The 14,862-nt window shown below is 43.9% G+C and overlaps 1 protein-coding gene across 1 annotated transcript; it reads left to right on the top strand.

Moving 5' to 3' along the window:
* The first annotated feature begins 3,591 nt into the window (after nucleotides 1-3,591).
* LOC122987978 (G patch domain-containing protein 8-like) lies at nucleotides 3,592-14,051 on the top strand. The gene is made up of 3 exons (XM_044360037.1): nucleotides 3,592-3,815; nucleotides 8,164-8,294; nucleotides 9,082-14,051. The coding sequence occupies exon 3, from the start codon at nucleotides 9,155-9,157 to the stop codon at nucleotides 13,121-13,123; it is 3,969 nt and encodes a 1,322-aa protein (XP_044215972.1). The 5' UTR covers nucleotides 3,592-3,815; nucleotides 8,164-8,294; nucleotides 9,082-9,154; the 3' UTR covers nucleotides 13,124-14,051.
* Nucleotides 14,052-14,862: the final 811 nt, after the last annotated feature.

Raw genomic sequence — 14,862 nt, 5'->3', positions numbered from 1 at the left:
ATGAATACGAAACAATACTTCATCTGATTCTCCACATCTACAAAAACATTTCTATATTTGTCTTAAGCCTACAGTTTTTAATGATCTCTCCTCTTATTATGTCTCAACCGAATATCCTGTTTTGACAGGAAATACATCAAATTAAGGAGGCAAAATGCTTTCAATATACAGTGTCAGAGTGACTTTACAGTAATATTCAATATTCAAAAAGTCCTCCCTCACACTCTACATTGGCTGAGTCCAGCCATCCATGAAAATGCTGTTCAATATTTAATTACAACCCACGAGAAAGTGACCAGTGAAACGATTGAAACAATTATATGATATCATATGAAAGCACAGTAGGTAGCTGAATACTATTTTAATTCTTTGTTTTGATATCATTGATTAAATCATAACCAAATGTGTAAAAAATAAATGGCTCTATATATTTTAAAATCACAAGTCATCCATTAAGTTCACCTGTAGCCTTCAAATAACAGAAGCTTATGACTATTTTCCACTCTATTTACTACACTGAGCATGAAAATAAGTTTCATTCATAGTGTTTTCTATCATTTTAGTTTTTGATTCTTAGATTTCATGACCATTATAATCGACAAAACTCCATTTCAATTTGTTCTTTTGACCACAGTACTGAACTTGCCTCAAGTGAATGTCGCAATATCATGACAGTAAGAAGTATATTTTTCTAACAGGTCTCAAATTTTCTGTGCAGATCAGCAGTCTTGAAGGTCAAGATCACCAGATGAAGAATTCTGAAAAACCTTTGGTATGATTATTTTTTTATTTGAAGTCTATGTGGAGTGTGCTTACAACCACTTCAGTATGACAAAAAAAATGTTTGATTTCATATGCCACAAAGGTTAGACATCTAAAAAAAACTAAGAGTGCAGAATGAATAGGTATGATGGCAGTGACAGAGTGATTGCATCAGAAAGGTGCTGCCACAGTTTCAATCTGCAGAACTCGCAGAGGTTCCTCAGGAGACTTTTTTTCCCTTTCCGAGGAGGTTTTCATGAGTATATTGTATATCATTAGTTTCCAGTGCACACATTCCCAAAAGCTGACACACCACGTGTGTAAAACACTTTAAGCGTGACCTGTTAATTTCCACAGTAGCTCAAGACATTAAATTACATGCGTGTGTTTCTGAAACTCCGGTCATGGTTCATAACAACTCTTATTTGTGGCATAATTTCAGCTATGAAGAGGGATAACATACCACTTCTCTCACAAATTGAGGATAAGTGGAAAGAGTAAAAAAAAAAAAAAAAAGCCTGGAAACACATTCACATTCACATCCACAAACACTCGCACACATAATCAGGCAAACAATCACTGTCCATTCAGGCCTGTGGATATCAATTGTGTTTTTTTTTTCCTGCAAACAGAATTATGCCAGTGAGGTAAATTGAGGTCTGGATTAATTTAGCACTGGTATATCAGGCTGACAGACTGTGTGTGACTGTGCATGCATAAGTGTGTGTGTTTGTGCTGAATGTGTAGATGTATTTATGTAAGTGTGTATATGCATGTTGGTGCATAAGGGTAAAGTAGAAAATCATATAAGGTGTAGATTTAAAGCAAATGAAAGCTCTCGTGTTTGATTTTAGTATTCAGCGGGGAAATGGGGAATCGCGTGTCAGGATGCCTCTGACATAAACAAATGGCTTGTGAGTTCACATACTCAAGCGCACACACACACACACACACACACACACACACACACACACACACACACACACACACAGAGCGAAGCACACATTTCTGCTTTGATGCATTCACCTTCATGCACATACATCTCTCTTTTCCGTATATATTGTCACTGTTGAGAATAATTACTCTGACAGAACGCAGAGGTGAGAAGAAAGTGTTGGGGGGCACACACACAAAAAATATATTACATGTATACACACATAATGAGTACACGTATGAAGGCATGCACTTACACAACTCCTGTGTATTCTTGCATGAGCCCAAAGGTTGACAAATACACAGCATTAATTATCTCAATCTCATCACGCCGACAGCACTCAGGGAAAGGCCGCTCTGGGTGATTGGATCATTTCCTGGTTGTGACTTAAGCCTGCAAGGCAGATCAATACCATGGAATACACACACACACACTGACACAGGATCAATGTATATTACTTACCTTTCTATGGCCTTGCCTCCTCTTCACCCATGTTGACTGCAGGCCATCTACCTGCAGATGGAACATGCCAGAGGAAGGACAGTTTTTTTCCCCCCTGTATATGTGTGTAAGTGTGTGTGAAGCAGTAAGATGCCTGCATATAGCATTTATGTATGTGAAAACTGATGCATGTACATCAGGGATTGTTAGACTCAGTGGTAATAATAATTTTGAGGTGTTTGTGTATGTGTATGTGTGTGCGTTTGTGTGTCTGCGATGTGTGTGTGTATGTGTGTGTGCCAGGGCAGGCAGGGGTCACTTCTCCTCTTGCCTGCATTCCTATCCTTCCTCTCATTTCCTCTTACCTGTGTTCCTATGTGCAGTCATATTACTGAAGCAAATTGGGGCCAATAGACTCTGTCACTGCATGACCCAGGGCTCACCAAACAGAAAAGTAGCAAGTCAGAAAGAGAGAAAAAGGCAAATAGGAGGAGGATAAAGAGCGAGATAAAGGAAAGGAGAAAAAGAGTGAGTTGGACAAGGAAAAAAAAAAAGGCTGGGACAGCATGAAAGCAGGCAAGAGAAGGAGAAAGAGAAGCGGGAGATGAACTGAGGGAAGGAAAGAAGCAGAGAAGGAGAGAAAGAGAGAAAGAAGTGACAACCTCAAATTAAATTCCCATCATGTCAGTGTAGAACAGAATTCAATAGTGTTTATTGGCAGCCCCTAGCCTGAGGGAAATTACATTCTGAAGCAGAGCATGGCATGAATGCACACACACCCCTGAACACACACACATGTGCGCATAAACACACACACATGCACACAGGCAAGCACGCACATGTATTGTACACAGCACTACATGTCCTCGGACCAAGGAAAAAAAAGCCCTCTGGCTGATGTGAGCATGCAGACAAGCGATTTATCCCCTGAGGTCCATGTGCCATTTGCTCAGTGCATGTATATCTGTCCGTCCATGTGCTATTTACACGCTGTATGTGTGTGTGTGTGTGTGTGTATGTGTGTGTGTATTTGTCAGAAACTTCTTCACAATTTTTCTGGTGCACGAAAGTCTAAGTTGTGTATTTTAGATGATCTTTTTTTTTTGTCTGTCGGCCTCAATTGCCACTTCCTCTGCAGTCAGACAATTTGCCATTACAGTACATACGCAGGTTTCTATTATAGTCACTGTGTTTCCCCAGGTTCAAGTTGCCATGAGCACAGGGCTTCAGTGCTTTTGTCCAACCTCCAGCCGCAGCAGCGGCAAAGTCAGAGTTCTTTAATGGGAAGCCATTTAACAGTTTTATGCAGAGCACATGTAGAGGCTATTACTGCTGATGTCTCTGGGATGCAGATTTGCTCTAAATGGCTAACAATCTGCCATTCTTTCGACCCTCCTCCCCCACTCCCCTTCCTCTCTATCTCTTCCCCTCTAGCCCTTTATGTCTCTGTCTGTTTATGCCTCTATCTTGAGCCCCTCATTTCTCTCCTTCAATCCCTCCAACGCTCTCACTCGTTCTCTCCGTCTCTCTTTTTCTCCAGGAGCGTGCAGAGAGGGCTTTGGGCTGCTCAGTGGAGGATCTGAAGGCTCTTTTCTACTGTGAGCTGTGTGACAAGCAGTACCTCAGACACCAGGAGTTTGACAATCACATCAACTCCTACGACCATGCACACAAGCAGGTACACGAGACGCACCTGCACTACACACACGCCATGTAGCAGCACACAAGTAGACACGCAAGCAGGCATTTTTTATGATCTCTTGTCATGGAATTTGGTTGTGTTAACGTTATATGTGTTGATGGAAAGCTACTTTACATTTTCATGTCAACCTGCCCATTGGGTAGAGTTTCACAGCAGGTACCAGTAGGAGTGTGACAACCACATCATCTCTTACAAGCATACACACAGAGGTGGAACACCTCAAGACAGATACAAACACACACATACAGTATGTAGCAATGCATTTGTACTCAAGCTTTCTATTTCAACAGGCTAATAACTTGAGATAAGATCAACTTTTTTTATTTTAAATATCCTTTTTCTCACCATCTGACCTTAAAATCCCAATAGGGAAGTATTTGCCATATTGCCATAAACTGAGTTTGAACAATTGATGAAGGTGATAAACTACAGACATGACCATAAAGCAATGTTATTACACCATATAAGGAAATATATCATGTTTATATGTTATATGAGCTATGCAACAAATATACATTACTTTTGTTTGTTTCAAAGTCAGTCACAAACTCATGCACAGTATGTTACACTGTTACACTGAGAAATTACTTATGTTGTATTTATGTTATCAAATAGACTCCATAGTGGTCTAACTAATTTAGACTTCTAATGAACATGTTGTTGGAAAACTCCATTGATGGAAAGCCAAATAGAGCTATTGGGATTTTGGAGCGACAGTGGTATGTAAAAAGTACTGTCAATACCAATCACAGATAAAGAGTGAAAACCCCATTGCATTAGCATTTCACTTTGTTTTAAAGCTGAGGTCTCCGAGACCCCAGACAGAAGCAATGTGTCATTTTCTGTAGTGGATTTCTAAAACATGTAATCAGTTCTGCATAAAGTTTATGAGCACTTCTTATAAAATCAGGGAAAGTCATGAAGTATCCAGGTGATATAATAATGCTTAGTATGTTTTTAAGCTGTTAAATAACATTGTCTTACTGTCTCTGCACCAAATAAAAAACCAAAGCAACCATGATGCAAATAGAAATGAGTAAAAGTAAATCATAATCTGCACAGTATGACTTAATCTCCAATCCCAAATTTATAATATTGTAAGATTCTTTTATTTCCCCCTAATGTAAAATTTAGAGAACTTGATTTGTATGTATCTGGTACCAGAAGATGCTACTAAAAATTCACTTTGTTCTTCAATTTGTACTTCCTCCAAAAGAAAAATAAATATTCTGTACCAAATAAAACATGGAGCTATTACTCATAGCTCAAGTATGATTCTATTATTCCGGTTTGGACAAGATGGGGCCAATGGACCATTAGGAAAAGGCCCGGCAGCAGGTTCTCTCCTGCATTCTGCTTTCATTTCCATTTTCATACACAACCTCCACTCTGGACTAGCGGGCTGAAGGTTCTGCTGATCCTACAGCTATCTGTTGTCATGCCAAGACATACACTCACATAAAAAAACATACAGACATGCACTTACCCATTTACACACTCGTCCTTAAACACAGGCAATCTCTCAACCAAGCCAAGTCGCTTCCCACTTCTGAACGCCCACACTGTGCAACATGAAATAAACATTAAATAACACCGTTCCTTCGCTGTCATTGTTCTTTGAAAATGAATTGAAGCAACTGCAGGCCAATGTTAATGCTTTGTTTTAGCCAGCGGCAGGCACATGAAACAAGCTGCATGAGGCACCGAGCTGACAGTAGCCACTGGCACTGTGGGAACACACACACACACATACAGGCATGCATGCACACTCTGCCTACCGAGCAGACAACAGATGAAATTCTAGCTGAAGACAGCTTCCCTGCAGGAGTATTGGCTTTGGAGAATGGAAACTGATTGCGTTTGCTCTGTCTCCTTTCCTTGTCATCGATTCAGGGATAAACATGTCTGAATGCAGCGCTTTATCAGCATTTACTGCTGATTACAGAAATTGCTCATTACAACAGAATTACACTTCCTTTTAAATAAACTAGCAATCAGCCCATTAGCATGGCCTCTGACATGCTACCTAAGAATACATCATGCCTCATTCCAAGGCCCTAGTGGATATGAATCAACTCTGACTCATCCATAGTTGCCTCAGCCTGAGCTCTCCTTAACATATCTAAAGGAATATTGATCGAGGCTTTGACAGACGGATTGAGCTTCACAGCACACAGCTAGATAGGCATGTTGGAGAGCAGGAGTAATATCACTTCCTGCTGTTGGGGGCATGACATCATCTTTACAGACAAAAGTAAAGTGGGAAACGGAAATACCTCTGCCCCGTGTGCTCGGTCAAAACAGCTCTGCATGCAATATTTTGTTTGGCACTAAATATGCAGTAGCTACAGGTTTGCCTGCAGTGGGACTTGTTTTTAACAGAGAACAATGACCTGGCAGAGTGCAAATGCGAGAGAAAGGAGCAAGTATTCATTTTCATATATTCCATCTATTATAAACTGCTCTCTCTCTCAGTCATTGCCATGGACGGCTACAGTACAACGACTCTGATCTTTTCTTCCTCCCTTCTTCCTCCTCTATCCTGGCTCTGTCCGCAGTAGTTCATTATGTATGCTCTCTGCTTGAACATGATTAATATTTCCCATAGAATGAATCTGGCATCAAAGCCCTTAAAGCTCCTCACCGCACACTAAAACACACACACTGTACGATCACACACACACACACACACACACATATACAATGCACAGGCTCCTATACTGCAAGACACGTATGTTTAAGGGATACAGACCCAAAAGTGCTGCTTCGTTGGCACATACTTAATGCTGTCTTCAGTGAGCTGACAGTGGGATGTTAAGCATCGAGTGATAATGTAGAAAGACACCCACTTGTGTAAGACTCAGCAGAGATTAACCTGACGACTGTCATCTCCTGCATAAGATCTGGGTGTGAAAGAGAGTGAGTGTATAAATAAATCTGATGTCTGAGAGGCTAATCTGATGTGTGCATGTGTGCATGTGCGTGTGAGATACATACTGTATGGGTGGATAATAGTGTAACATAATCTAAAAGTGAGAGTGGTGTAATCCTGTTGCAATTTATGCCACAGGATAAATTCACAAATATATAAAATAAACAACAAATCCTGAATTTATAAGCCATGGCTGGATTGCACACTGAGGTGGCTATATGGAAGTATAAAGGGAAGCAAGAAAGAATAAGACAGGAGATGGGAAAGGATGGTGGTGCATGATACTGAAGCTATTCCCTAACTCTTGAGTCCCTCCTTAGCCTTTAGACACACATACGCAGACAAAAAGAAACCCACCAACATGCACATGCACACACACACACACACCTGCCAAGCATGGATAAAGGAGGGATTAAAGTGTGTCAGAAAAGGAAACTGGGGAGAAAGGCATGAATCATTGTTTCCCTGAGAGGACTGGCACACCTATGGCTTCAGACACATAGTTTCACACAAATACACACACACACATACACACACACACACACACACACACACACACACACACACACACACACACACACACATATAAAAACAGAGCTAATTGTTTTTTTTTTCCTGCACTGCGATGCAGGTGAAGACCCACCAGTTTGCTCAAAATGAAATCAGTCTTTCTTACTACACCATAGTTCCTTATTCCTTCTGTTTCTTGCACGTGTGTCTGAAATGCTCACATGCACAAACACGCTTACACTCAGCACATAAAATGGTGCAGCATTTTCCAACTGAAATCTGTATCCTTTAAGATGTCTCTCGTGGTTTATACTGCCAGTGATCAGTAGCTATGCCTTTGTGTTTGGTGATGTGTAATTTCAATCAACAAAGCAACGCCTTTGGTACGCTCGCCCCCAAAAGCAGATGCCATTGGATCAGAAGCTGTGATGACTGACGAAGGGTTGATCATTTCAGGAATTTCAGTGGCATGCCACTTGATTGAAGAGGGCATAGCAAAGAGTGAAATGTCAGTCCAACAGATTTAGAAAGAGCATCATCATCATTAAATCACTCACGTCACTCATCTCAACAGCGTCTGTAATCTACTATTCACCAGTTGGGTTATGTTTGCTCTCAAGCTGCGTGAGACTCTTTCTGCCAGGCTGAATGGAGTTAATTGGACATGAGCTTTGGAGAAGAACATCTGCAAATGCTGTTGACTGATGCGTATGGTTTGAAAGACAGCTGCCAGCAGAGAGCTTCCTAAAACTAATCTCTCGCTCTCTCTCTTCTCTCCTTTTGGTCCCACTCTTATGCCTCCCTACTCACTCACTATCCCCCTGCCATCCACCTACTCTTTCTGGCCCTCCATATATCCTGCTTAATTTTTATGTCCTGCAGAGGCTGAAGGAACTCAAGCACAGGGAGTTTGCACGCAACGTGGCCTCAAAATCATGGAAGGACCAGCGCAAACAGGAGAAGGCTATCAGACGGCTGCACCAGCTAGCACAGCTGCAACAGGAAACTCAGCGGTGAGTGGGAGGAGTGTGCATTTGTGTGTGTCCGTGGTAGTGTGTGTATGTAATGAGACTATGGGCAGGAGTCCAGGGGGATTAGAATGCATCACATCCAGTCAACGTTTCTTAGATTTGATGGATGCATCCACAGATGTGAGAGCACTCAGTTGGCCTAGATAGGCCACAGGTGAAGTAAATATAACATGAAGACACATTCTTGCTGACACTTTGAGAGTAGATGATTTGTAGGAGGACGAGATGGAGTTTTAGAGTAAGAATGAATAGTAGAATAAAAGTTATTTTTTAAAGGGAGTAAATAAAATGGAAAAAAAGCAGAAAGATGAATGTTGCCTCCGGGTTTGCACACCTAAAGCAATCAAAACAACTGATATAAAAACAATGCATCACATAATAATCAACTTGATTGCACCTATTCCCTGTGCAATTAAATGTGTTTTCAGGGGATGATATGTGAACAGCATTACTATGACTACCAATAACATGCATCTGCTTTCTTTCTTTCTTTCTTTCTTTCTGTCTTCCTTTCTTTCTTTCTTTATCACAGTATTGATCTTAAAAGTGACAATAGCCATATCCCTGTATAATGACATACCTGTACGTACAGTACTTAACTCGACATACTTGTCTAGATGTCTATAGATGCTTTTACAATGCCATTAGCTGTGCTTTTAAATCCATATATCAGTTAAAGGCTGAATTCAATTGAAGTAAACTGAGCCAAGCTAAAGTGAAGTAAAGTAACATCAGCTAAAGTCAAGTGTATTTGTTCTATCACCTCCAGATGCAGAGTCCCAGGAAGGTCTTATGGGCTAAGAAGTACAGTCCGGGTTGTGAGTCAGCAGCAAGACAGAAACATGGACCAAAGAGACCACAGTCCTGAGGACAAACCTGAACCCTTCAACCACACCCTGAGGCCCCCTGCTACACAACCAAGGACAGCTCCTCTCCGCCACCAGACAGAAAATCCTTGCCAATCTCCTCCCCAAATACCACTGGCCACTCTTGCAGAGTCCCCGCTAATCACACATCCGGCATCCAATACAGACCCTCCAGCAGTGAACCCCGAGTCTCGCCTGGGCTTGTATTCCCAGCTGCCACTCCCTGGACGGGGGAGAGTGGGAGGCAGGCTCGGGGTGTCCTTCTGCTTCTCACGGAGGGGGCCCAGGCTGGAGCCTTCCGCCTCTGTCTTCTCGGACCAAGAGGAAGAGGAGAGAGAGAAGAGGGAACAAATGAAAGAAAGGATAAAGGGAATAATGGAAGATATAGACAGGGAAATTGGGGCAGCAGAGGAGAGGAAACGTGGTGAGAGTGCAGAGCCGAAGTCCAGATCTGACAGTGCTGGACCAGGCGACATGCTGACAATCCCCAGAGAGGCTGTGAGAGAAGAGGAGGAAATTGAAAAAAGGCACAGTGTGCACTCCACTGCAGCACCTGATAATCAGAGCCATGATTCACTATTCTTGCCATCACAGAACCAGGTGAACATAAGGGGCACAGCAGTGACAGGAGCACACATAGACAGTGAACACACAGACAGTGAGAAAGAGAGAAAGCAAGAAGCAGAACAAGGGAACAAGGACAATCCGTATATGTGTGTGGTTGGAAAAGATGGCTCTACCTGTCTGAGATGGCCTGTCAGTTTGCTTAAGTTCACCAAGTCTCAACCATACATCTCCTACAGCTGCAGCCCACTCTGCCCCCAAGACCCAGAACAACGCACAGATGATCAACAGGAGTTACAACAAAATCCATTATGCGCTCCCTCAGACGAATCATGTGTGCCAGCTATTCTTACACCAGACACCAACTCCTGTTTACAAAGACAGACAAGACATGAGCTGAGAGCACACAGACAGAAAAAAGCTGGTGAGAATGTCAAGGCAGAGCCACATATCGATGTGGAGACAGAAGCACACCTGTTCCTAAAGAACAAAAACCTTTCATCATCAGAAAAAGGACGTTGCATGCTAAGTATGGAGAATTGTGTGAGGGCAGCCTCCCATCCATTTGACCCTGCTCATAGTGACAGCTCTGACACAAACTCCCAGAATCCTCCGGGAGGCAGATTAGGGGGTGCAAGAAGGATCAGGGAGAGAGCCATCACAGACCTGAGCTGTAAATTAGAGTCTGTCACCCAGCATGGCACACAGAGGATATGCATCAGCCCGTCCAGGTGTAAGTGTGGGAGTGAGACAATGTGCGAGTGTGCCAGTGCTCCGCAGCCGTACGTGGGTGTCTCTGAAGTGTCACGCAAAGAGAGGAAAGCCAGCACAAAGAAACACAAGCTGGGAAAGAGGAAGAGGGGCGAGAAGGAAAAAGCTTCAAACAAGCGCCAATCAGCAAGGTGCAAAGTGAGGAGTGTTGTCTCTACAGTCTCCACTGGCAGAGATAGAAGAGGAGAAGCTGGAGGGAGCCGCGGGAAGAAAAGGAGGCAAAGGGAGACCGGGGAGATGAAGAGGAGGAGGGTGCAGAGAGCAGGGAGCAGCTGTCTCCTGGGGAGATGTGAGGCTGAGCCAGTATCTGTCTCTGTCAGGAAGAGGAGGCCTCACAGGAGCCACAGCTCTGAATCCCAGTCACAGCCAGACAGAGAGCAGGCAGAGCACTGCAGTGCCTACTCCCAGCTCACCAGACACACAGCAGACAGAGACACAGAGGGGGAGGGAAAGCGAGACAGAGGTGCGGTGACTTTTCCCTGGCGGTCTCACTTCACCATACATTCCTTCTCACCAGGATGTAACTCAAAGCTGTTTTGGGAAAGGGGTCACCATAGCAACCCCAGGAGTTTCATTGACTGCAGTTACCCTGACAACAGCTGTGGTAGCAGCCCGGCGAGAAAGAGAAAACTCCTCCACAGGGACAGGAAATTCATTCATAGTAACAGGAAGAGTTCGGGGCGTTGTGAGGTCTGGGAGGAGACAGATAGGGGGAGGAAAATGGGAGGGCGAACAGGTTGCAGGGACAGAGTTTTGATTTCAGATACAGAACAGTGGGACTGGATGAGAGGGAGCTGTCCTGGAGCTAGTGAGGAGGGCAGGCCAAGAGCTGAATGGAGATCGAGAAACAGAGCAGTAGAATGGGATCGAGTGAGTAGGTTCAGCCCCAGTCCTAGCAGCAGGGGCAGGAGAAGCAGAAATGTAAGCACAGAAGACATAGACTGGGACAGATGCAGCTGGGACAGATGGACGTGGGGTAGCAGCGACAGCTGGGAAGACAGGGGGACATACAGGTCCACGTCAGGCTCTAGGACAGGGGTTGACAGCAGAGACAGCCCAGGTGGTGTGTGGAGGTGTTCAGGCACCAGACGCTCAAGTTCTAGACACTTATCAAGTCCGGAGTGGTGGACAAGCAGGCAGATCTACAGCCCACAGAGTGTGTACAACACACAGGCAAGCAGTTGCCACAGTCCACGCTCCTGCAGCCCCTGCAGCCCCCACAGCAGCACCAGCATGTCCGAGTTGAGCTGGGAGTGGAGCAGGAGCAGCACCTGCTCAGGAATCACAGTGGATGGGTTGACAGTTAGCTCCTGCAGGATGTCCTCAGGAGCTCCGGGACTCTCACCTGAGGCCCCTCAGGAGACAAAGAAGCAGAGCAGCCCCACATCCACTTCATCTGTCCTTACTTCAAGCTCCTTCGTTCATTCCTCGCCCCACAGATCCTCATTTGTTCCCACAGTCCCAGGTCTCAACACACACCATGGTGACAGCAGTCCTTCACAACTTAAGGAGCTCAATTCACAGCCTGACCTTGGCCATGGTCCCTCTGCCCCTGTCACCACATGCAGCTCAGGCACATCCCCTCCAAGACAATCCCCCAGTGATTCTGCGCCACAGAAACCAGCCAGGACGTTGCTTCTCCCTCTTATAGGGAAACTACCTGCAATCCAGAGAAAGGCTAGGAGGAAAAAGGGACTGCTGGAGAAGAGTCAGGAGAAGGAGGGAGAGGAAGAGGGGGAGGCTAGAGTGGATACCAGAGCAGTCGTCAACAGTCATAAATGTCCTCTGGACATGGTTGAGTCAAACCCCAGCAGCACACCAAATCTCTGCCTGTCGGAGATTAGGACTGATGACAAACAGACAGGTGGAGAGACAGCTCCGCCAATCAGCTTTACTGCAGAGGAGATGGACAAATATCGCTTCCTGCAAGAGCAGGCGAGAGAACACATGCAGAAAGTCCTGGAACAGACGCAAGAGAGAGCGGATTCGCACATAGAGACAAACTACACACATGCCGCACAGATAGAGAACTGTGGGACTTCAGAAGAGCAATACACACCTACACCCTTGCACAACCCTCCACAGCCTCAAACCCAGTCACTTCACACAGACACGATGCAAACACAAGCGCAGCACAGCCTTCAAGTCAGTCTCCCACTTCCACACGTGAGCCCACAAGAGAACTATACTCATCCTGTGGCTTTGGGTGTCCGCAACCTCCCCCCTCTACCGCTATCTCCCCCTCTCTCTAGCCTCCATCATATCATTTTACAACACACAGCCCTCTCCATGCCCCCCTCCTCCTCCTCCTCATCCTCTTCCACCTCACCTCCCTCTCCTGCCGTCCACCCACACCCAGCTCGGCTCCCTCACCCACTGCCCCCTCTTCACCCGTCCCTACCTCATCACCTTCACCTCTCTCCCTTCTCCATCTCCTCTCTGTTTCCCTCCATCCTGCTGTCCCATCATCCCATCCCTCTCCTCCCTCCGTCCCCTGCTTTCCACGCGACCCCTCTCGCTCCTCTCTCCCCAGTAGCCCTACAACCGTTGAACCCACAGCCTTTCATGGACAGAGCATGGCCAGTGAGGTTTCAACAGAAGGCGTTATGATTTTCACAGAGTGGCTGCCATGTTTATTAATCTTCCTTGGCAACACAGACTAGAGAGAGAGAGAGGATTTTTTTGGTTTGGACAAAAGCCTGCTATTTGAAATGGGGATGTATCAGTGCTTTTACAAGCTTCAGCTCCATCTCTTATTCACATATGCCCTCACACACTCACACGCATGCATACACACACACAGTCCGACTATTGACTGTTTTCAAATGAAATTTTATTTCTCCATTTAGCCTCTGCTGTGTGCAGCAGACAGTGAGAGAACTGACTTTGATCCTTTTGCTTTTTCTATCATTCCTCATTCAGGCCCAGAATAAAGAAAAAGACACACCTGCTATTCAAAGACAAGCATGGGCTTGTGTCATCCTCTCTCTTTCCTTCTGAACCACAGACAGACCAGCTGCCTTTTGAAGTATCCTTCATGCCAGGGACAGAGGGGCAAGAGAAAGCGATAATACTATTCCCTTATCTCCATTTCATACAGGTTATCTGAGTTAAAGTGTGACTTTCAACAAACATAAATAATGTTCCAGGGACCGGGGGGCATAGCAAAGCCATTTTAACCTTGGTGTATACTGTATAGATAGAGGTAATTCTGGACACACACACATACACAGTAGGGAAGGACAACAACTAATTTCCATATCTGACACATGTAAAGACCTGTTTTGTCTCTATAGTGTAAATATTCTGACAGTGAGTGATAACATTAGAATCATGGAAAACAATAAAAATAAAAGGTGAATTTAACCATGACCCATTGTACAATGCTTATTTCACATCCTACAGCATCAGTTATACAAATATTTATGTGTGACAAGAGATCTTTTTTTCCCCACACAGTATTTATAACAAATCAGTTGTTGTTGAGACAGCGATGAATGAATCTGATCTGTTACATTAAAACTCGGGTGAAAATAAATGCTTTTTATTATTCTGTCTGATTCATGTTGATCGTGCAACATGTTGCAACAAATTCCACATAAAGAATTAATACAGTGTGGTTTACCACTTCTCAAAGTGCAGCCCAGATTTCATAGGAATCTTGTAAAATATCATAGAGCAGTGAGGTCCCTACTTGTACTTGTGTACTGTGCTTGTGAACCCTTAATATGAAGCAATGTCTACCTGTCACAGTGTGCATGTCAAAAAGTTGTGAGTAGCTCAATCAGAGGGTGATTGTCCCTTATCAGAATGTTTTATTTGAAGAATTGTTGAGGTTTTAAGAGTTAAAACTGCAGTATTTCAGGAAAAAGCAAAGACTAGAGGAAAGTTTATTCAATAAACATAATTTTGTGCAGCAGAATTTTAATTATCTTATTTCCTGCCCCAGTAATCATCCGGCGATCCCTTGTGGAAGTCCCAATACCCAGGTTGGAAGCCACAAAAGATCTAAAGGAATGGTGACATTTTCTACAAAGAAAATAGAATAGCAATTTATTTAATATCAAGATGTGCAAATTGATCTTTAAAAGTTTTTTTATGCTCAGCATCTCTAAAATATTGAGGAATAAGTTCGAAGGTGTTTTTATTGTCAGTCATAAAGAGTTACACACTGCCCTTTACAAACTACCACACTATTTTAATAGTATGCTATTACTCCCTTTTATCGCCAAACAGATAAATCATTTTGTCAAAACAGGCACATTTCTTTAAACACATTTCATTATAATGTCCAGTTTGACCTTTAGTTCATTGCATTGGAGATGACCAAAGCCCAAAGCCAAAAAAAA

Source organism: Thunnus albacares, chromosome 8 (genome assembly GCF_914725855.1).
Source record: "Thunnus albacares chromosome 8, fThuAlb1.1, whole genome shotgun sequence".
Lineage (NCBI taxonomy): Eukaryota > Metazoa > Chordata > Actinopteri > Scombriformes > Scombridae > Thunnus > Thunnus albacares.
This window is presented reverse-complemented; position numbering and strand designations above follow the sequence as displayed.

Excerpts from the sequence above, each read along its gene's own strand:
- LOC122987978 (XM_044360037.1), top strand. The coding sequence starts at position 9,155 with ATGGACCAAAGAGACCACAGTCCTGAGGACAAACCTGAACCCTTCAAC.